The sequence below is a fragment of the Larus michahellis genome, chromosome 2, assembly GCF_964199755.1.
Source record: "Larus michahellis chromosome 2, bLarMic1.1, whole genome shotgun sequence".
Lineage (NCBI taxonomy): Eukaryota > Metazoa > Chordata > Aves > Charadriiformes > Laridae > Larus > Larus michahellis.
In genome coordinates, this window is record NC_133897.1 from 117533728 (window position 1) to 117558115 (window position 24388).

Consider the following 24388-nt stretch of genomic DNA (forward strand, 5'->3'; position numbering starts at 1 on the left):
AACCTCCTCATTACACAGGACTTCATCTTTGACGTGGAAACCTGAATACGAAAGTTAACTTAGCAAGTGTATAGAATAGTGTTCTAAAAACATGTTGCACAAGCTGTGTGCTACAGTAGTACATCTCAATTACTGAAATGTACCTAAAAAGCCACAAAGAGTATTTTCTCCCCTAACTAAAAGGACTTTCAACCCCTCAGTCAGGATTCTTTAATAGAAAGCCTGATCAACTTGAATAGGTACTAAGTTGTAATGGTGTGAGCCTCTTGTGATATTCCCCACTGAAGAAAAAGAGTCTGTGCTTGAATTCCTTTGATCTACTTCAACAGAAAGCTAATGCCTTCTTTGTCTTTGAAGTATGCACCTCTGCCTTTCACAAAAGCAAGGCCTTAAGATGACAACTATAACAAATGCAAATTCTGACTGCAATGGAATTCAGTTATCACACTGTATATAAGCTTCGGTGAAAGAACAATTTAACCTCATAAAAGACAAGTTACCCACAACAGCTTCAATATTCTGTTGTGAACATACAAAAAAAAAAATCTTCTGACAGTAGTTCTGTTCTACAGCAGTTTTTGAAGGATATTTTTATCATCTCCACTTGAAATGAAATAAAGTTCCAAACAAAAATATGGCTAACCCATTTTAGTGTTATCTTGAGGTATAACTCAACTGGTTCTTCTAAAATGAGTCTTCCACACTCACCCCTTTCTAACTTAAGCTAAATAACTTGGAGGGCATGGGGCAAAAACATTAGTGCTACTGACATTTGAGTCAGAAATGCAGCAGCTCAAGTTGTAACAACTCAGGCATCAATCCAATTGCACTGCTAATGCAATTTTGCTTTCCCTTTAATTTACATTAATCTGGGCACACCTATATTTGAGATTGCATACCTCCCACCAACCCCAAAACTGAAAGCGCAGAGAATTTGGAACAGAAGCACCTGACGAGGCTGACTACAAGCCAGCTTGTTCCAGATGCACTACAGTTCAGCCAACAGAATACACACATAAGTCAACACGGCCCCTCGCTACTGTGTCTCACTGGTTTGAACCTCAGCTAGTTTAATGAATCTTGTCAACATGACTCATTTTATGATAGAGGCATCCATCTGTAGCTCAAATTCCTTGAAAGTGCAAGAACTATTATTCAAACTAGGAAAGTATGAATGGAGTAACTGCCTAAAATATCTTGAAGGAACTAAGTATGCCTATAATGGGCATGCCTAAAGAAGCTCAGATACAGTCTTTCACTGGAGAAGCTGCGTTTATCAGAAGTTTAAAATTTTAATCATCAGAGGATGCAAGAATAATCTCCATTTCTAGAAGACAACTAGCAAACGCTGCTGGAGGTATTCTGACATGAAAATGATGCAGTATTTTAGATAATCCAGAGCAGAATAAATCTACGTGACTTGTGCCTAGGCACAGTCGCTTCCGTTCATGGACACTGCCAAAAGTCTGAGAGCAACCTGGAGAAGCTACCAAACAGAACAAGTTAGGGAACAGATCTGCAAATAGGTGTGTTTCGTAAGACACCTGAAGAACATGTAAACATTATTGGCGTTTGACTCAAATATAGCACACCAAGAACATTCTTGACTTTGCCCTGTGATTTCCTGCAGTTCTGCTTTGTCTCCCTATTAGCAAATAGAACAGAAACCAATTGAAAAGCATTTGAAGTTCCTGTAGAAAACCCCAGGTTCCAAAGCACAGTAAGCAAGCATTTTCAATGTCACTTGTGCACATTGCCTCTCATCAGCGGGTCTCAGAGAATACTCTAAGCAGCCATTAGTCGAAATAGGGCAGAGCTTTACACTCACCCTCTGCAAGCTAGAAGAGGTGGCGGTTTTAACTTACAGAGACATCACCAAGAAGGTCTGATATCGATGTAAAAATGGTCTGGAACTTCGATTGTATAAAGGAGGTCATGTTAACCAACTGAAAAATGGAGTATTTCAAAGGAATTCAGCAGCTAAAAGCCCAATACAAACACTTCAGTGCTTCTTTGACAGGAATTAAATCCTTCTTTAAATTTTTTTAGGAACCACATCAAACACTTGTAGAATGTGAATGTAAACAGGAGGATCTGAGAAGGATCTTTCAGCAGGCATCAGAAAGTTATGTTGAATGTGTCATAAATGAACTGAATAATTTCCAATACTGGTCTTTGAATATAAGTAAGGAAGATGCAGGGAAATAAACTATTTCGTACAAATTACTTGCAAAATTTACAAAATTCTAGTGACCATGTTCACTTTTGCAATTTGTTATACTAAATGATGTTCAAAGAGGGGAACTGGAAAGCCAGAAAATACAATCAGAAACTGATTGTAAGCTTCTAGGTATCTCAATTTGAGCATCTGAAGTTTCAAAGAACCAGATCGTAACCTCCACAGAGGCAAAACAGTACTGCTTTGTTTAGAGTGGGAATTCCAGCACAGAGGTCCAGTTTCTGAGACTAAACCAGTACTTCTCAAGAGAGACTGACCATTTTAAAAATAAGGGAGACAGAAGTGTCCTGGTAAATCATGTGTGGCAAGTTATAGTGTGATGCACTCTTCCATGGCATTCAGAACATGTGTGCTATTCCCTACTCTCTGCTGTCAAGTTGCAGAAAGAGTTACTTTTTCAGTAACAGGATTATAAGGAGAAATGGGATTTTTTAATGGTTCCAGGATGCCCACTGCAAAGCATTTTCTCACCCATCATAAATTTGCACAATGTTATTACTGCAGATTTCATACTGGACTTTATTGTCTTATTGTTGTTTTTTTTCTCTTCAATAATGTATACACACTAAATTACTCTAATTATTTTGTTTGTTTCTTAAATAGGAACCGTAAAACCAATTCACCATATGCCTGAAAAACTTTCCAAGGCAGTTGAGGAAAAAAAAAGTAATCCATTTGGTACCTGTTTTTTCCAGCCATGCCGCTTTATATTTCCTTTGTTTGGTACTGAAAGCCAACCTTCAAGTCTTGATTCTGGTTTAAAAAAATGAATATTAAATAATTTTATGTATTTATAATAATAAAGCAGAACAGCACAAAAGCAAACTATTACTAGAAAGGAAGATGTACTACATGCAGTAATAAGCAATTACCTATTTAGCAAAGCAGAATAAAAAGCACAGCTAAATAAAATGAAGATATAAGCATTTACTTCATGCTTCATCACAAGCTAACACTTGATGATACAGTTACTGCAAAATAAAGTGAAGCTGTTTTCCTTGATGCCAACATCTAACACTGTATGTAAACAGTTTGCAAAGAGCCAGGCAGGAAAGATTTTGCTTTGAAAATGTGTTACAGCTTAAACGGAGGATGATTAAGAGATTTTCAATATAGACGTAATTTAACATTCACAGGGGCTTTATGAAAATACTCAGCAGGAAGATGCAGCAAGTAAAACAAACCAGATCCACATTTTCCAAGGGAAACAAAAAATGGAGAGCGCACAAGAGCAAGCAAAGCTACAGGGGTGTCCCATTACTCACAGAAGATAAGCATAGGAGATAAATAAATAAGGAATGCAGGAAGAATCGACTAGATATAAAGAATAAGAGACAAGCATTTTATTCAAAATTTCAGTGGACAATTTTCCAGAGAGTAGTGTAATAACGTATTTTCCTACCATGAAACTACTGAAGTAATTTAACAATGATACAAAGAAGCATCACAAAAAAATTAGCATTCTGCCTGATGTGAATAATAGATTTAAAAAACCTCTCCAGCTAACCGATATTGGGTTTTGAGAGATATTTTTTAAATTATGAAGCCAGGTAATAGCAATGAGAAACTATTGTGATTTCATTAATCTGAAATGACATGGTAAAAAGTCTCACAATTTTGTAAATGTGAGAATGAAAGAATCAAAATTTTACTCCATAATTATAAATTTATTTTACCATTGAGAAAAATTTTGTAAATTTTTTTTTAAATTACCATAAAAATGTGATTTGTAAAAGAAGTGTCAGAGTACAGAATTATGGCCAATAGCTAATGTATGCATTCTTTACAATAAGCTTATCCAGCAGCCCTGAAAACTTCAAAAACATTAAGTTAAAATTTGCTGAAACACTCTCCACAATTATTTATGTAAGAATGAGCTACTGCTCCCTTTTATCCTTCAGGGATAACTCTCTGTGAGGTGTAGCCCAGCACGCTCTGAAAATACATCCAAATATATAAAACATATTGTCCATTGTTATGTAAAATTACAATGAGACTGACAGCCTAGCCTTCTACAAAACATTAAAATTAGGCACAGAAGGAAACCCTTCCCACATTAGCCTTACAGTGTACAGTATTTAGAAGAGGACTGCATTTAAAAATATAGAATCATTTCCTAACATTTCTCCACACAGAATTAACTTCAAAATACTGGGAGACCACTGAACTATTGAAATTCTAATTGGAATAAAAGGCATAGTAGCAGAACTCATTCTAGTAAGAAACCTTCCTGGAAAAATGATGGCAATTTATATTTCCCTGCCTCTCTCCTATCTGTATAAGAATTGCAGGGGGTGGGGGTTGCCCCTCCAGGCCCCTCCCCAATTCTTGATATTCAGTCACTTTGGAGAAGCAAATATATTTCCTTCATGTCTGCAGGCATCACAGATAATGGTTATTCTATTTTGAATACTTTGAATAATTTTTACATCAAGAGAAGATTCTTCCATTTTTAGAAATTTTAGGAATATTCTAAAACTCAAGTCCTCCAGTGCAAAATAAAGTGATTCACTGCTAATAAACAACATAGTATGGACAACTGCGATTCAAAAGGAGTAAGTATGCATCTGTGGAAATTGCGGCATATGGAAATCTGGAAAGATCTGATAATGATAAATTTTAAAAGATGCAGCAGGTACTATGCTGCTTATAGGGACAGTCTGAGAAGGAGTTTTTCTAAGTTCACTTCTATTTCAGCACGTTCTGAAAGAAATTTCAAAGGAAGTAGAAAGTGGATGAGCTATTACAAATGAATCAGTTGACATTCTTTTCTGTCTACTACAAATCTATTTTAGTGAGCAAATTCTATTTGCATGAGAGATGATTTCTGAACTGTGAATAATGTCTTGCAGTTGAAAATAACAGTTTCTGAATGTACTCCTTTTCAACAAACCTACCATTCGTCTGGAACCAAATGTACTCTTGCAAGGGTAGACGATCCCTTTCATTCCAACCTTGCCACAAAGGTTTGTCTCAAGTAATATTTACAGTATATTTTAATTTCCCTTGACAGAGTTAGTTAGCACAACTGCAAACACTCAACTGGCTATTTCACAAAGATTTGATCCAGAAGAATAATATTTATGAGTGTTCTGATTAAGTAATTAAGAAAATATGGGCTATCTAGACTACGAAAAACAATCTTCCATTCCTGTCTTTAAAAATAGGCTCAAAACTATTCCCTGACAACTTCCCTGTATTTTGGAAAGAATCCCAGAATTGATACTTCGTATTTGCAATCCAGAAAATCCAAGATAGGCCTCAAAAATATCTGATGGCTAGCTGGACCTGAATAGAGTATGAAGAAAGAATTCCATGAAGGCTACAGATCTTATAATTATCTCTGAATATATATTAAAATGTAGATTTGCATTCTAAACATCTTCACGGTTAGTATTCATATTGCCAGGATTCGTTGTGATTCAGTATGATAAATGTGAGTTCTAACAGTAAGTCTTCAGTAAAAATCACACAAGACAACCATGACTGTACTGATTTATGAGACTTTTTGTTGTTTTGGAGTTAAGTAATACAGGCGCCTTCATGAGCAGTAGAGCATCTCTTTCCAATGTTCAAAAATTCCTACTCCTCAGACCCTTCCATAGTAACCAAAAACCTGGAGACACCACCTTGCTAATTCTTTCCAGTCTACCCTTCTCATTTGATTCTTTCCTTCCTCAGACTGTCTTACTATAATTTCACATTGATCTCACCAAGGATTGCTGGCTGCATCTTGTTTTGAGGTTTATTCAGGTGACGGCTACTTGCAAGTATTTCAGAAAGTTGTATCTGTGTCCCGTATTCCAAAACAACTAATAGCTTAAATGGTCCACGTTTATTATTCCATCCTATCTTTGTGTAAAACATGATTTATAACATACACTGTAGAACATTATGTGCTGCAGTTAAACCTGTAGGACAGCTCAGTTGCTTAAATTACCTTGCCAATGAAATGAAAAGAATTAATTCACAACAGGTTAAGTGCCCTCTAACAATTAAGTTCCTGATTATATTTTGTCTTGACAAAGAAGAATTCTGTTTACAATCATATAAGTATTAAGACTTCCAAAGTCCAGCCAGGAGAAAGAGGCATTCCAAAGGCATCATTAAAAAGCAAATAGTTCAGCTGTTTCACCAAGGACTTTATTAACATTGGAGACATGAGCTGACCCATATGCTGCTATCTGAATTAATAATCAGGAGCGAGAGTTACAAAAAATGCCTAGAACTGAACACATGGAAAACCTTCCTCCAAGTCACGATCTTTCCCGTCTGGTGAAGCAAAAGACTGAGAATAGCCTGCATTGTCTAAATAAGCCAATCCCTACCTTGGGAGCAGCATAAGTTGCCCTGAGAGCTACTAGAACTTGAGGGGGTATTTAGCTCAACGACAGACAGAAACCTACAAGATGGAGCTCTAAGGTGCGTTACCACGTGATTTCTCTATATCTACCTCCAAATACGCAGAATTTTTTCTTGATTTTTTTTTCTGAGTATTAGGAATTCACTTTAGCATTACCTTGGGTTTATTCAAAGAGTGCAAAGCCTTCCGACATCAACATTTTACAAGATGCTCTTCCTGCAAATTATGAATTCTACTCTTGTAGCCTCTCTGGTGGCTGGTAACCTAAGCTCCCTGATTAGGCAAGACGCTACACCCCACAGCCTGAACCTCTCTGCCATGCAGGAGGACAGCGGAAAATGCCTGAGAGCCAGAGGTCTCTCTGGAATTCCACCAACATTACTATCACACCATTTCATACCAAGTTTTTTCTCAATTAAACCAGAGAGTGTCCATCGCCAGAATTGAGACCGTGGAATCATTCTTTTATACTTGTTTACATTATTTCATGTTTTCATTTTTTCCCTGGTGATATTTTTACTGTGACAGGAAACCGAATAAATCACACTATGATTACTTATTTAGTAGTTCTGCCATTTATTTGCCTTAAATATTTTTAAGGAATGTCTCTGCCTTAAGAACAGATGCATCAGATAAAGAATCCTATTGACTCCTCATCAGATCCACCTCTTAAACAAGATGCTATTCAAGGTGCTCTGAAGGAATGTCTATGTTTGGGCTACAGAAGTGATGACAGTTGAAGACAAACAACTTCATATAGAACTAAATGGTAGCAAATGAACTGCTGTGGCATGGCACCTTCTGTTTTGAAGACTAATTACTTGGTTTGCAGAAAACTAACTATGCGCTGGATAATTTCCTCTTCTGTGGCATGGGGTATTTCTGCTTTGAAGACTGACTTTTTTCTCTTCCTCCTTATAAGGCTAGTGCACTCCTCTGCCCTCTACTTGGCTCTTTGACAGATCTGTGAAATCTGACTATACTAGTGTCACCTAATCTCTTTTAATTACCTAAATTGCTTCTTATTCAGATCCTGATCAACTCAGAGCCTCACTCAAAAAAAAAAAAAAAAGTCAGCGCGTAGGGACATGATCTAAATCTAGAGAAGTCCTAATAATATGTACTAGAAGTCCTACCTGTATGACACAGTAACACCAGTAGCACAACTGCAGTAAAAATCAGAGGCACATGTAGAGAAAAGGGCAAAAAAGAAGACAAGAGAAATAAAAGGCTAGTAACAAAGAAATAGTTAGAGGGGTCATGAGTATAGAAGACAAAGTAGAAGACCACAAGACCTTCCAGTAACTGTGATGTTCTAATTAACAATGGAAAAGTTACAGCTGACTTGAAAAGATCTTGCACATACCAAAATTTCTGCCCCAAAATTGTGGTGGCAGGTCATACGGGCAGAAGCCTGACTACACACGTCTCCAGAGGTAAAACTGAAAACAACGTACCTTAATGAGGCAGGCAAAGAAAGAACTTACTCCTACAGTCTTTCCAAGATCTAAGAGACACCAGGGTCATATTTACATACTATTGCCCTTAAGAACAAAACAGGGAAGGTGCCTATGCCCAGATGGAGGCATTGGGTGTTTTCGGTGTAATAGACAACAGCCATTATGCTGGAAATGGCTGAGAAGGAAAGTGAGGAAGTTCAAAACTACCCTTTTACACAGACTAAATCTAGTCTGTTTTCTTGTAGAAAAATTTAAGCTCTCAATTTACAGGTGTTCAGAATTTTTCAATAAAAATTATGAACTACAGTGTTCTTCATTTAGGAAACACTATCAAACATAAGGCTTGATTCCAAATAGTAATTTGAGGGGGGAAAAACACACTTTAGTAAGTAAAGCCTTTCTTTTTTACCTCAATTAAATGGAATACACTGAGAATTCGCATCTAAGAGAAAAACTCCTGAGAAGTACTGACAGTTCAGAAATACCTGAGGGAGTTCCTAGCAGGTGACAGCTAAGAAAAAAAAAAACGTTCCTTCACCAATCTAATAGCTCTAAGAATTTCCAATACTGAGTTTCAATGGAAGTTTGGCCCAGAAGATGTTTTCAAAACAAGTAAAATAGGCATCTACTTTACAAGATGGCAATTGCTTGAGTGTTTTACAGATCAAACTCCAGAATGCAAAAGGTTTCTTGGACAGAATGGAAGTTGTACAGAAAAGACTATCATTATCCAAATGAAAATCTATTCTAGAACAGAATTCACTTTAATATTAACCACAAATTAAAATCTACAAATATACTAAGAGAAGACAGGACACAAAAATAGACACAGAAAGGAACAACTACAGAAAAACATATACTAAATCTAGTAACCTACCTGAAATTTCAATCACTTTAAGACCCCTGGAAAAACTCTAGAATGTGGCAATCTGAGCAGCATGAAGTGCATTAACAGGAAAAGAGACACCTAAAATGATTCTATTTGCTTTTATCTGATTACACTGAGGTCTTAAAATACACAAAACAGTATTCTATTTTCGTATATTTTAATATATTTTTCTATAATAAAAATCAGTCCATAAATCCGTAAGACAAGCATTTATTAAGAATTTAATGATGAATTATAAAAATTACTATACAAAAAAATAAACCTATCTCCAACATATGGAAATTGTTAAGCACAGCTTACTATCACTAAACGTTTTTTTCCTTTATCTAGAGATCCAGAGTGAATGATGTGAAAGTACTGACTGATTACACTTTTCAAACTATGGGGAAGGAGGGAATCACTAACCAGTGTAACAGCGGGTCTCAAAATACAGTGCCTGGAATTGACACTACATGGAAATGGCTAACTACACTGTATTATTTGTTCCTCTATTAATCTGCTAAATCAGAGTACCATACAACCATAAATGCATTATGGAAATTCCTACAACTATTTTTCACATTGGTAATTATTGCCACTTGTCACAAAGGTGCTACGTAACTGTGAGTAAGAACAGACAAGTTTGAGGCAATTTTGCATTCAAGATATAAAATACAATCATGATGTTGTGGAAGTGCTGGCCCTGTATTCTATTCACTGGACACTGCACATTGTATTCACTATATTCAAACAGCAGCAGATGTAAAGATACTCTTTGCACAAAAGTAGCTAAAAATCATGCTAATGCCAAGCCATACAGTGGCAGGAGTGACGTGAGAAGAAATTAAGACTTAAATATAAACAGCTAAGCTATGAAATAAAAAGCAAAAAAACCCCACAAAGTGCAGATGTGATATAGAAAGAGACAGTGAGATTTTAAGAGTAACTTGTTTGAAACAATACCTTCCAAAACGATATGTACGCACAAAATCAAGTAGTTCAAATATGCTCTTCTCTTACCTGAAAGATTTCCATCCGTTTCATCCGTAGGGAGACTAGCAACACTCGTAGAATCCATTCCTTGCTGGAGGTCCAAAATTTTCCTTCGTAGTTGTTCTATGTCACTCTCTTTACTATCCAGCTGCATTTGGAGTTCATTCCTGTACGTAGATTCTTCTGCTAATTGCTGTATTTATATACACATGTGTAGTTACTGTGACACCAAAAATATGGCAGCAAAGCATTCTGAAAACAAAACTCATTACTATTTTTTTTAATGTCGCTAGAGATTTTTGATAGCATTAGCATAAATTATTATAGTAGAAGTGTTTGTTCAGACTTGGAAAAAAGTTAAATATCAAAGATCCAGCAATGCATTCAGGTACAAAATAGTCTGATTAATCTATTAAATTACCATTTGTTTTGAAAAGGAGACATCTACGAGTGAAATAAACTGCATAAATAGTATGCTACACAGTATTCATTTTTTTAGTCTTCATAATATATCAGTAACTTCCACAGTTAAGAATTTAGAAAGGCAAAATGAATGAGAACAAACACAGCTGCACACTTGTCAAGTTGTCTGCCTCACTAAAATTCTGTAGTCTAGAACACCGGAAACAGAACTTGTTATTTTTTCAAGTAGACTAGAAGCTACGCATTTTTCCTGCAGAGAGAATTCCACAATGTGACAAAAAAATTAAGATTATTTTACCGCTTGCATTTCATTGAGCTCCTTTTGGTATTTCACTACCATCTGATTGAATTTCTCTTTTTCTTGATTAAGCTCTAGTTGGAGCTTTCGGTTTTCTTTCTCTTTCTTCCTCAAATCTTGCATATTAGCTTTCTTTCTGTCTATTTTAAATTCTTTCCGATTCATTATCTCAGCCAGCTTGTTGACAGCCTGTTAAGAAAAAGGAAAACCAGTAAGAGAAAGAATATATGCAAGCATGTTTCATACAAAACTTCTAAGTTCCTCTACTTATAGGATTCGATCAAAAGAAATCTTCACCAACATAAATGGCCCCTACTCATGACAGAAGTAATACTGAAAAGCTCACAGAATCAAAACTTATTCTTTCAACTGTAAATATCAACAATGCATATTATACATCATGGATAATATAAATTTAAAGGAACTAAGAGTTAGTTGCACAAAAAACAATAAACTGAAAATATATCCGATATGCAAAGAAATTATTGTTATTAAATTGCATAAAAGGTTATACCTGTGTCTTCAGAGTTCTTTCAGTGCTAATGCTCTTCTCATAATGCATTCTAATATTATTGATTTCCTCCTCTTTTTTCACTTTGTATTCTGTTAAAATAATATTCAACTTTGAGACAGTTTAGGACAAGGTAAATATTTCTAAGCTTAATCACTTCTACAGTTGCATAATTTGTGGTTTTTTTCTTCATTTTCCTGTTGTGTCACTTAATGTGCAAAATACAGTTTGCAACGATAAAGGTTACTGGTTTAATGCTACTGTAATGATAGAAAATTACCAGAAGGATATATCAGAAAGGCACTAAGATTAAATACTAAAGCCAACATACGTATTTTTGCTTCCTGGTGATGATTAAGTTTGTTGCCCCACTTGCTTCATGTTTGCACTACCGAAAGTGTTTCTGCGGTACCAAAACTTATTAAGTCAGTACCCACACAGAATAAGATTGATATGACTGGACTCACATTCAATAAAGGGGAAAAAAGCTTTCTTTAAACAAGGAATGACCCTCACCTCTCTCTCACACCAGTTACTCAATTATACCAATCTTTCTATCACACTTCCAGTCTGCTGATTTGTTCCCAAAGTTTCTAGAGTATGCATTTCACTGACAAGGATTTCTCCACCAAAACTACGAACAGTTAAAGACTAATTTTCAAGTACTTAAAAGTAACAAACTCCATAAACTAAAAAAATACTGAAAACTGCTTACTCACCCAATGCCTGCTATTACAGAAATGCAGAACTAAGGGAAAATATTTTTGTATGCTTTCCTGCCTACACAGTGTTTGCAACAACACTGGCAACATAACCATTAAGGCCTTTACTCTCATAGCCAACAGATATTAAAGCATGCATTCTGATTTTATAATGCTTGCTCAAATGCAAAACCATGGGAGAAAACTGACAATAAAGTAACTCCCCATATAGTCAGAACGCATGTAAATAGAACGCCTATCCACTGGTAAGTGTGAGATCACAACTCAGATTCTGAATCTAAAGTGAGATCTTAAGGCAGCTGAAATATTGATACTGCTTTATTGTAAATACTGGAGATAGAAACAAAAACTTTAATAAATGCATTGCGTGCAATATGAAATGAAGAAAATACATTTCCTTAACTTTCACGTGCACAAGGGCATGGCTGGCAGAAGGGGGTTGGACAGACAATATATGGATGAGCTGTACTGGAGAGGCATCAAGTGTGTGCCTGCAGAAACTTAGTGCTAACTTGTTTTAAAAAGTCAGGAGGGGACTATAAGCAGAAACTCACTTTTTCCTACCTGCTGCAGCTGAGATTTTAATCGTTTTCAATAATAAAGGCAGTGCACGGAAATGGAAGCAATACAGTAGAAAGAGTGGCAATTTACATGGAAGATATATTGTCAAGATTAAAACAATGACTTCTATTATTTTTCATCAAGCCCAAAGTAATAGGGAAGATAAAAAGCAGCATCTCCCATATCCCATTTCCATTTTGCCACATATGCTTCAAATTCAATTGTGCTTCATAACAGATGAATTGAAACTCCAAATATGACATACCTTCCTCCTGTTTCTTAATTTTTTCACTGATCTCTGAATTTTCCTTTGTTATTAAATCAACATCTTTGGTTAATGTGGTATTAGTTTCCTCCAGCTAAATGAAAACAAACACATTTTAAAATAAAGAACATAAATTCTAAAAATATTTATAATACTATTGTTTTAAATACCCTTAAACCTGTAACAGCCATTTACTTGGAAGGCCTTCCTCAGATTATATATGAAAAAAATCTGCTCACCTTTCAAACCTGAATTTTTTAAAAAAATGGTACTTTTCTTCTAAGCTGTCTTGATTTACCAGAAGGCTGAAAATACACCTGTCCCAGCAGGAATTCTTTTTTTTTTTTTAATGACCTTTGCAGAACTGACAATACTGGGGTATATAATTAAAAAATTAACTTAAGCAAAATTAGATTGTCAGTTATTGAATGTGGCAATTTTCAATCAATATGTGGTAATTTGGAAAAAGTAGTACTAGAGGCCTGATCCCCCGATTCCAGAGGAGAAAGCAGCTGATAGATGACACAACTCCACCATTCAAGGCTAGAGTAGATTTGTGGCATCTGCTACTAAAAAATTGTTACGTATCATGAAAAACAGGTATAAATCAGCACAGAAATAAAACTAAATTTGGTCTAAGTCAAAGCATACATAGGTAAATATGTACATGGGTTTACAAAAAAAAAAGGGGGGGGCGGGCAGGGACAAAAACCGTTACACTTTGAATATGCAAGCTGCCAGAAGAGAGAGTCGGGATCACTTTGCTAACCACTTAACAAATACACATTAAAACCCAGACACAATTGCATTCCTGAAAAAAAGGTTTTGTTTGAAGCCTATTGAAATGATTGTGTATCAAGCTGTCTGACAAAATTATCAGAATATCTGAAACCGAAAAACACACTGGCAAGAAAGTATTTTTTCAATACCACAGACAGTCTTATAAATGATTATTAAGAAATGGTGGCATTCTGGAGATTTCAAGCTTATAAAAGAAAACACGTGCAACAAACAATAATTCCGTTATCTTTACACAGAGATGTAATATCCACTAACATAATGGATATTTCATCTGGTAGTGCTAATGGAAAACTTTGAGCAATTGACCCAAATTCAGTTATGCCTAGAGTTTTAAACCCCATGGATTCTTAAGAAAATCTGCACAGCTGATGCTAAATGGAAAAAACAATAATGATAAAATAACTATGCTATACATGGCTTGCTATTTGAAATTCTTCAGTTAAGACATTCATCAACCTGACACTAATATTCAAGAGCTACGCTATAAAGTATCTTCAAAAATTACAGTTTGAAGTTTGTGTTGGGTTTGGGGTTTTTTTAATAGTTTACCAGAGGGAAGAAACTCAAGACTTCCAAGTTGTTTGTTTTTTTTTAAAAGGCTACATAACTTTGCACTAAGAGTTTCTAATACACAGCTTCATAAATTTACAAGATTTTAAAAATACATTTGGCAATGACCAGAAGTAATTACAAAAGGCTTAATAACTGAATTATACACATTTGCTAGATCTTCAATCTGGCTTCACCTCAGATTCATTGAGCCTACGTTTCTTTGGGAGTTCACATGATTGGATTTAAATGTTTAAGGTTCCAACTGAGTCCAAAACTCAGATACTTAAATAATTGTCACTTATGACCACAGAAAGACTTTATAAATTAAAATGAAAATATATAGGAAGATATATATAGGCATTAATTACAGTGGAATAATTTACCCTTCTTATGATGCTGTCCTTATCAGTCATTTCTTGCCTGTGTCTTGATGCTGCTTTTTTGCTTTCCTGACTCAGTTCAAAATACTGTTCTTCAAGGAGTGCTCGTGCCAACCGTTCTGACTCAGCTTTGGTTTCAGCTAAATCCAACTGGGTAGTGAGCGTTTCTCTGTAAAAAGGACATTAAGATTTTGTTCTCCCATGCAAAACATTCCAAATTTTCAGGAAGACTAACAAACCCAAATTATACCATTCAGCTAACTGTTACTATCTTTGTTTCTTAAGAAAAACAAGATTTACAAAATCACACCCTGTACTATTCTATCTTTTGATGGTCCACAAAAGCTACAGCTGCAAGCTTACTATAATGCAATTAAAATTTCAATCATCCATGAAACATCAACCCTTAGGAAACCAGGTGTCAAATTCTCCTGCCTTTGAGGAATAAAAAATAAAATTAAATTGCATGTATGGTATGGTCCATCAAAAGATACTTAATCCTACCAGTATTAGCCATTTTTTTACACAAGATAAATGCTCACGAAGATGTGTGCTCCGGACTGTTTGAACAATAAGGAAAATTGCATCGTTTCTGAAAACATACAGTGGTTCTACGCCTATGCAAGGTTTTGCAGGAAGGCCTGCAAATTCTATCCTGCTTGAGAGGCAGGGGACAGTAACTTGGGTGCAGTATCTCATTAATGTATACACAACTTCTAATCAGTTCAGCATACAAGCCAAGCTTTCTTCTCTTGCTTGGAGTACAGGCAGAGCTCCTATACATATGCGTGCAAACAAGCCCACATAAAGCATGGTGGCCAGTCTAGCACCCATGAGTCAGATGGACCCATGTCAGTGGGCAGTGATGTGACACAGCCCACATCATGCGGAGCTAGAAGTGGCAATACATTACTGCAGTATGGGCTCATGACAGATGCCCTTCCTGCACTGCAAAATAAAAAGAGATTTATGGAGTGAAATGGCTATGGAGTCCACTCATTTGACAGATCTGAGGTAGATATGGGCCTCTACTGTTAAAAGGTAACTGGCTGAAATATATCAGAGTTTGTCACAATTCCCACAGTTGTATAGAGGTGAAAAACGTTTATAACAAACACAAGATTGTGGAGAACAGCGAGGGTATAGAATAAAAGGAATCTATAAAAAGAAGTAAGAAAAGAGAAAAAGAAAAAAACTCGCAAGAAGACTAAAGGAAGTCACTCCTCCCCTCCCCTCTTTTTCTTTTTAAGTTGGATACTACTCCTGAACAACTTTGCATAGACAGGTGTTTTCCTCCTGTATCATATTTATTAGCCCAACATCTTTTCTTTTTCCCTTTCTTAGCCCACCAAAATGCATTGCGAACACTGTACATAACCTTCTCCCTTTAGATTGTTTTGCAATGCTGATGCTCAAGTAGAACAAGAGAGAAACTGCTTCATGCATAAGGCTATAGTCTCCTTCTTCAGAATAAGTACGTATTAAATAAATTAATAAATTGGAAAAACAAGCTTAAAAAACTTCTTTCCTTACTTGCTAACTTAGAAAATAGTACATCACTATTAATGGTTGTTGGATTATCTAGTTTTGCCGTGATCATCTGTATACTACACTTAGAATTCAAAGTATTTTGATTATCTTTTTCTCAAATTATTTAACTGGCTATAGAAATATACTAAGTAATTATCAGGATAATTAAATCAAATAAAAAAAGTTGTTACACAGGCAAGATCATTACCACAAACTGTAATGTTTTTTCAAAGTTTTGCATCTTCATAAATTCTCAGAAGTCATCATTCTTCTTCCAGACATTACAAATAGAGTCCAAAGCAAATATGAATAACAATATTTGGCTTTGTGAGTCAGAATAGGTAACATCCTATGTATTTGCCATCTTACACTTTCGAGACCTGTCTTTTTCTGAAGGAAATAAGCATTTTAAATCTGATTCAACATATTCATGAGTGAGACCATATTATATGGAAAAACTTATGTCTATTTGAGAAACACAATGGGCATACTTTTCATTTTGCAATTCCTGCATTTTTCTTTGAGTTTCTTTATTCTTTTCATCGATTTCCTCTTTCAGTTCCTTAACCTGAGTTTTGTAAAGTGTCTGTAAAAGAAAGCATAAAAAAAGAATAATTATTCAAATTCCACAGTGAAATTCTTCATTGTTTTGGTACTGGTTGGTTTGAATCTGTCAAATCCCACCATGTGCCAGAACTGTCTTTAATGGAATTTCCGCCTTCCTGCCTGTCTGAGATGCTCCTTTCCACTTTCCCTTGTGTAAGGAACTGATGTGACCAGGTTAGTTTTCTGTTTGCTAGTCTGGTTTCCTACATAGTTGTACGAACACACCTGCTGACAAAAGAGAAGGAAGGCACTAGGACACAGCTGAGCAGGTCTCTTGGAGACAACAGGACAAAACTGCATCCTCCTGTAGCATCACTGTCTCAAAACGTTAGTCAAACAAGCCTAATACCGTCCTGTGCTTCCACCTGTTGTATTCTGTTTGTATCCGTGTATCTTTTTTCTTAGAGGGTAAGATTTTGTGTACAGACTGACTTCGTCTTAAAACTGATTCAACAGATTTACGTGATTTACATAAATGACTTCTGCTCTTAATTACTATGTTGTTATTAACACCACCAGAGTAATTCTGAAAGTTGAAATTTGATCTTCTACAGTAATGTACTTTTGCTAAATATTCAAACTAAATTACAAATGTCTCATTCAAACTCCATGCTAGCAAAAAAAGAGAAAACCGAGAATGAAACACAATACTCTGGATCTTCTTATTAGCAATATGTTATGGAGAAATGTACGAAAAAAATCTGTAACACGTAATGAAATTACAATCATATGTAGTTTAGTAAACATTAAATTTTTTTATTGCTCCTTCAAGGAAGAACCAAATTTAAAAAATACTTCCCGAAGTGAAATGAAATTGTCCATATTCACAAATGTATTTGAACTTCAGGCATTATAGAGCATCTCGTGCCATTGTTTCTTTTCACAGAAATGAAACAGATCAAACTAAATCTATGAAATACACATTTTGGCTACCCGGAGTACTGAATAAGGCTCTTCAGGGACTTAGGTGCAGAGGAGGAATACGTGCAGAATGCTGCTGGATCTATGGTTCTTAAATATACTTACGGTAGATCAATAGCATGGAATATATTCCAGTAAGTATGGAGACTTTGAACTATCTACAATAAAGTTTGCAGTTATGTCAGAAAAATATCTCTTTTCCAACCTCAAGATGGGTACTACTCTGATGAATAACTCAGGTAAGAGTCACTCAATGTAATATATAAGATTTGACAAACAACTACAAAGCAACATATTAGATAGACTATCTAATGTTCTCTAATTTTTGTTCACTGTTTGCATTTCAAGCAGGGTTTTGTGAATTGCTGATTTATGACAGGTTGTTGTTTACATTTTTTAAATTTTAATATGTCAAACTATTAGCTGTTCAATGTCAAAATGTAGCACTCACAATTCTTTGCAAGACTTACCGAAAAATACTGCTCAGCTTCAAGCTGATCCTGAAGCTCACGCATTTGACCTTCATTTCCTCTGTATTGTCTTAAAGGAATAAAAAAGGAAAACATGTAAAAACTCAGCTACTAACAAATGAGAAAGATAGATTATTTCTAACCAGAACAGCATCCTAGAAAGATCTTACAGTTGCACACGTATTATTTCACAAAGACCAACAGTTTGCTGTATGCTAAAATTCTGATTTAGTTACATTCTTTGTTCTATCCTGATGATCGTTTCAGTATGTAATTTAGGAGACAAGAAGTACTCTAAATGGAGAAATGTTAAGTCAGATGAAGATATGACAGAAGTCTAATTAATGAAAAATGTCTTCAATGTTAAGAAAAAGAATCAGCGAGTTAAGGAGGGAAAAAAGCTATCGACTCCCATGTAATAATACTAAAAACCCCATACAATTTAATAAGTAGTATCACAGTCAATCTGTAAAAACGTCACTCAAATAAAAGTGGCATATATGCCTTGACATAGAATGATGAGCCAAGTTCTGCATCATAGCTCGTAACAAAAATATTCCAACACTGAAGGCTACATACAGAAATCATAACATGCAGCTAAAAATATTCTTTTAGTTTCGGAAAAAATGCCTGTGCACTAGACAACTTTTTTCACTAATAGGAACAGGCAAAACAGCACATGTATAATTAAGCAACTTTTTCCATTTTACTTCAGATTTTTACTTACTTAGCAAGTTGAGCCAACTCAAATTCCAGTAATCTCTTTGCTTCCAACAACGTATTGATTTCCTGTTTCAGCTGCTTCTCAGAACCCTTCAAGTTATCTGCTTCAAAAGCTTGCGCCTTTAATTCATTCTGTGCCATTATTCGCTTATTTGTCTCTTGCTCTAACTTAAGCGTTAGATTCTTTACCTAAATGAGAAATATTTCAATTAGGAGCATTTGCTGAATAACCAATCGCATGTGGTTCAAAGTGTTTCCTATATAGATTATTTTATGTCAAACACCATCGCCTAGATGCTACACATTGTTCAATGTGTAAAAATATTCCTACACCTCCAAACACTTCAGTGCAATAATCTTACAGAAAGCTGTTGCCCTTACAGAAGGTACTGATATGACACTACATGATGATAAAGCTTCCCCGTACTTAGTTTATTTCAAAGTCCCAAATTTGTTTTATCTTATCTTAAAGGCAACAATGGAAGAAACCTAAATTGTCTGCCGAAAGGTCCTGCAAACTTCTCTGTGGATTTCAGATCTTAAAAACTTCTCACCCTACAAAAAACTGCTGCCTACCAGCTATATAAAAACTAATACTAATTTACACAAGTCGTAATCCCTAAGAAAGGTGTTATAAGCTTCATTCCCAGTGTCCTGTAAAGAAAAATTAAGGATTCTTAGTACCTAATTTTCACACTCAATATTCTAATTGTTTTTCTGGATAATGCAAACTCGTAACTGCAAACCAATCAGACTACACAGTCAAATTCACAAGCAAGTTTTTCCTTTAAAAAAAAATAGGAAACACAAAAAATTACATTATATTAAATTAAGGGCTCAAATACGTAAGGCATCCAAGAGCTAAGAAACAAGCAGGTATTAGCTAATACCATGTAGGCCAACAACTGTATTCAATTCTACTGAGAAATGTATTATACAAGGAGCTCAGCGTAAGTTAATTTAATTTTCTGTTTCTCAATGCAACTATAATTTTTTATTTATAAAGAAAATTGTTAGTGATGAACATTTTACTTACTTCATCTTCCAGTCTTTCCTTTTGCTCACGAAGGTGTTCCAGTTTCTGCTGAGACTGCTTCAGGTCAAAGTCCAGCATGGAACACTGTTTTTCAGCTTGAACTATTCGATTTTCTGCCTTTTCTCTTGCTGCCCTTTCTTCCTTTATTTTTTTTTCCATTTCTAAATAAGATTAGGGAGAGAAAAACAACAAAAATTAATACGCAGCATCTGCAAGAATGCTTTTGTAAACACAGTCTTAAACATCCTAGTATTTTTCAGATCATTTTGTCCAGCTATTTAAGTTCTTCTGCTGTTAGATGGACTGATTACGGAGTAAAAACTTCCTGGCATTATTACAAGAAACACTAAAAAAGAAATATAATTCTAATTTGCATTCAAAGCACTGGAATATTATGACGACAACTGAAAGATAAATAGTGAAAGAAAAAAAATGCAGATTCTTGAAGTAATTATTATGAAATAAAGGCAAAGTTTCCTTTCCATGAACGGATAGTAGAGCGAAAGTAAAGAAATGCTACCATTTGCACTAGCTTTCTGAAAAGTTACAAGCTACATATGCTGATACTGATGATACTCACACAGAAAACCTGATGTATTCAATTAAGATATCAAGACACATCTTTGATTCATGGATATGTACCCACAAAAGAAGCTTCACCACTTCAGACAAGCCTAACGCAACACCCGATATGTTTAAATGCAGTTACACAGGAATGAACGCACCAAAACATCTGTCTTGATAATGCTTTCTTTCAATTCTGTTTAGCATTAGCCAGAATTTCAAGTTTAATAGCATTTTAGAAGCCAAGGAAGGCTTTGAATTGCAAACGCAGTAAGATATTCAAAACCTTAAGAAACAATGCAATTTTTATGGTACAAGTACCATGTTAGAGAAAATAATTTAAAGTGTGTATTTTTCATTATGTATGTTTTAAGATTTTGATTTGCATTTTCTTTATACGAGGGATTAAACACTTGTATAAGCGTACATTATAAGGTGTTGTGTTTTTAGATGTCATAAATACCTTTTATTATGTATTTACTTGAAACTTGCAAGAAATACGTACCACACATTGCAACTGATCTTGCCTCCTCTATTGACTGATGTTTGTCAGTTAACCGAGCTTTAGTCACTTTGTGTTCATTTACTTCCTGTTCTAACCGGTCTTGTAATGATTTGAGCTTGTAGTTTAAATCTATCTCTAAATTATTCTTTTCCTAAAGATAAGAAAAAAAAAAGTTACCAGATTTCTATAATAATTCCATAACATCTGAGAGAATCACACTTCCTTTCTTCCCTGTTTCAGTGCTAACTTTTTGTTATGAAGAAATTAACAATGTTAATTTCCATGCCTATTAAAGAACGGTAACACACAAAAACTGCTGAGTGCTCTGGAGAAAATGTCATTAACTTTTTTCAGTAGTCTATAAATTCGTAAGACAATAGAAAGTTCTCTATTTGAATAATTAGTAGTCACCTAAATTGGAAACATACAACTAACCCTCAAATAACACTAGAGCACAGAGGAATCCGAAATACTGCTACCTGGATGCAATTATGTTATTGCATTATTGGGATTGCCAGCCATTAACAGTAACTCAGGAAACAAGCACTGGAGATGAGGTTTGAGACGGGGACTTGCCTTTGGATCGCTGCTTCATACAGCACCAAAAGAGAACGGGAACTGCTTGCACACTCCCTCATAGGTAGCCGTATCTCTCTGGTTTATTTGGATAACCACACAGCACAGCAAGTCTCTATCTGACCTCAGAACATGGAGCTAACTATGTAGCCTATATGGAAAAAGGGTGTGAGATTCCCTTTTACTCCTCTTTAGTTGTTTCTCTACCTTGGGGCGGGGATCAGAGATGTTCAGGGAACATGCTGCTACCACTCCTTAGGAAGGAAGGAAAAAATTGAAATGGTTGAGCTCCGAAGTTGATCAAAAGGTCTGGCACTGATCCAGCCAAATCAAAATCCAGTAACAGCAGAAATTTAAATTTCAGGCTTTTAAAAAGTTCAATTCATAGATTTTCAGGAGGCAAGCGTCTGAAGCGATAGTTAGGCAGGCAGAACAAAAATTACTTGCTACTGGCAGAAGGGCTGGATCCTTGAAACAGTGATAGTGAATGACAAACACGAATTTTATGCCCAAAGCTACAAGTAAGAACTACCTGAGGACTTGTGAGACTTATCATCCTGATGAGATTGTAAATTAGCACTATTTAGTTAATCATTTTAACGCAAGACTTGATTTAGAGCAACACAGACTTAGCAATATCAATAAATACTATTTGAAGATACAGTCAAATGCTGACAACATTAGCCTCAACATCATTTTACCATACCTTTTCAGAATGATTAAGCATATCCTGTACTTGTTTTCTTTCTGCTTCCACTCTTTCGAGAGTGTTTTTAATGTTTTTTACTTCTTCTTGTAAAGTTGTAATCCGAACTGCCACGAGAAATGAAATATCATTCAATATTAGTAACTCAACTTAGATCAATAGGCTTTTAAACCTTTATCAATTTCTGGACCCCTAAAATATTTACACCTTACAATTTTTCAGATATGCAAAGGCTGTAGGTTGTAAAAGGAAACAGATCTTTTTAGTCACTCTTTATGCACCCCATTAGTAACAATTCTCAAAAATAAACACATGCAAAACTTGGTACCTGCCTTCTGTCACTTCCAATATCTAATATGCAAAATTTCTTCCATTAATCCAAGTTCTGCTGTGCTACGCAACAAGCATAGTATTTTATACTTTTGTTTATTTTATAATATTTATACTTTTAAGTACTGAGAAGCTGCAATAAGGTCTCCCCCAAAGTCGTAGTAGTAGTAGTAGCAGCAGTAGAAGTAGTAGTAGCGTGTGTATGTGTCTGTATATGCGCATGCCCAAGTAGTAGTAGTGTATATATATATATATACATAAGCTGAAGTAGTAGTATATATTTCTACGCTGAAGAATTTGCATTAGCTCCTTTAAAATAAAAAGATCCTTTTCCTGCAGGCTGCTGAGTTGGACGTGGTCAAAATCACATTTTGAATTGCACAGAATAGTCTTCTGGTACCATTTGTACCTCCTGCTTGCAATTAACAACAGACTGGATCAAACTACACACAGTCATTTCAGAGGAAGTTTGCAATCATTCAACCGAAATTGATTTACTATATTTGAAGGACAGTAAACAGGCAACTTGATTCTTGATAGATCTTTCTTGTTGCCAGCAAAGTTTACCTTAAAAAACAAAACCGCCCACAAAGTCTTCAACAAAAGATTGTGCCTCATGGAAAATAATTTTCAATACTGCAGACAGATGGTTTAAAATGACGAGTTAAGAGGCAGGATCCATTAGCATAAGCACAGCCATGAATTAATGTATCTGAATAGTTTCTAATATGAAAAATCAGAATTACAAATGGTAGAAAGTCCCAAGCATACAGAAAAAAGAGATTCCACATCTGCGTCTCTTACTATGCTCTCCATCTTGTTTATAAAGTAATGCAGAAGCATCATAAAACAAATGCAATTTAACAACAAAATAGCTTTCTCCACAGGAGAAACGTAAATTTGGCTACTGCACCAAGGCAGTAAGACAGTGTTGTGTCTTCCCTAGCACTGTATCAGCTTTTCATATTTTCGTACCACTGGACTCAGACTTTTAGTCAGGGCAGTCCCACAGACTTACTCTCCCTCCCAAGAGCCCCTCAGACATGATCAGGAAGCAAGATCCAACCTTCAGAAATCATTCTACTAAGTCACACGTGATTTGCAGGTTGGCTTTCCTCCCTTTATGTAACTGTACTTTATTCAATAGAGTAGGGATATCACAACTTTTTTGGTAAAGTATAAATATAGAAGAATTACCCTGTAGTTCTCCAATCATTTCAGATCCATGACTTCTGTCCCTGCGTTCCGACTCCAAAGCTGCTTGCAGTTGGTAATAATCTTTCTCCACCTGCAGTTTTGTGCTTTCTAGAACTCTGCACCTTTCCTGCAGTTCTCTATTGAGTGATTCTACCTGACTTAATGACTTGCTCATTTCTGTGTTACCCTTTCTCAGTCTTGCTGCTGTATCCGATTCTGTCCTCAGCAAATCATTTGCTTCTTCTAGCTGTTAAAATAAAACAGACAAGATTCTCAAATATTAAAATTATTGGGACCAAGTTCTTTATATCTGAATGCTCAATACTGCCTTCTCAAAACTAAGAAATAATGAAGACAATAAACAGAAGCAACATACTTGTTTTTGCAATTGTGTTATCTTCTCATTTGAAATTTGTGAATGCTGGCTGATTTTTTTCAAGTCTTCCATCTGATCTTTTAGCGTGGACACTAAAGAGAAATTACGCCATTAATACATCAGATTAAAAAAATCTTTAGGGTTTTTGGGTTTGGCATTGTTTTGTACGCAAACACACTCAAATAAATTCTTGGCATATAGTAGGTCTTTTGTTGAATTTCTGCTTCTTATATACATTTTTAGGTCAAATTCTGTGCTTGCAGAACAACAATGAACACTGCAAAGAACAGAATAAGACAAAAATATTGTGTGTTCTTATTAAAACTCAAATAAAAATAAATTTTGTGTCTATTATTTTAAAAAATCCCCTTAAAGTTGCATAGCACTTAAGATGCTAAGGCAGTAAATTTTT

The 24388-nt window shown here is 35.3% G+C and overlaps 1 protein-coding gene across 2 annotated transcripts in view; it reads right to left on the reverse strand.

Moving 5' to 3' along the window:
* ROCK1 (Rho associated coiled-coil containing protein kinase 1) overlaps positions 1 to 24388 on the reverse strand; it is a 92726-nt gene that overhangs the window by 10685 nt on the left and 57653 nt on the right. For both annotated transcript variants that reach the window (XM_074576802.1, XM_074576803.1), the window contains exons 15-28: positions 23977 to 24068; positions 23601 to 23847; positions 22074 to 22180; positions 20792 to 20942; positions 19723 to 19883; positions 18691 to 18875; positions 17964 to 18033; positions 16458 to 16552; positions 14440 to 14605; positions 12704 to 12797; positions 11159 to 11247; positions 10645 to 10833; positions 9951 to 10116; positions 2922 to 2992 (exon numbers count right to left, since the gene is read on the reverse strand). In XM_074576802.1, coding sequence (XP_074432903.1) covers positions 2922 to 2992; positions 9951 to 10116; positions 10645 to 10833; positions 11159 to 11247; positions 12704 to 12797; positions 14440 to 14605; positions 16458 to 16552; positions 17964 to 18033; positions 18691 to 18875; positions 19723 to 19883; positions 20792 to 20942; positions 22074 to 22180; positions 23601 to 23847; positions 23977 to 24068 — 1883 coding nt within the window. The remainder of the gene's footprint in view (positions 1 to 2921; positions 2993 to 9950; positions 10117 to 10644; positions 10834 to 11158; positions 11248 to 12703; positions 12798 to 14439; positions 14606 to 16457; positions 16553 to 17963; positions 18034 to 18690; positions 18876 to 19722; positions 19884 to 20791; positions 20943 to 22073; positions 22181 to 23600; positions 23848 to 23976; positions 24069 to 24388) is intronic.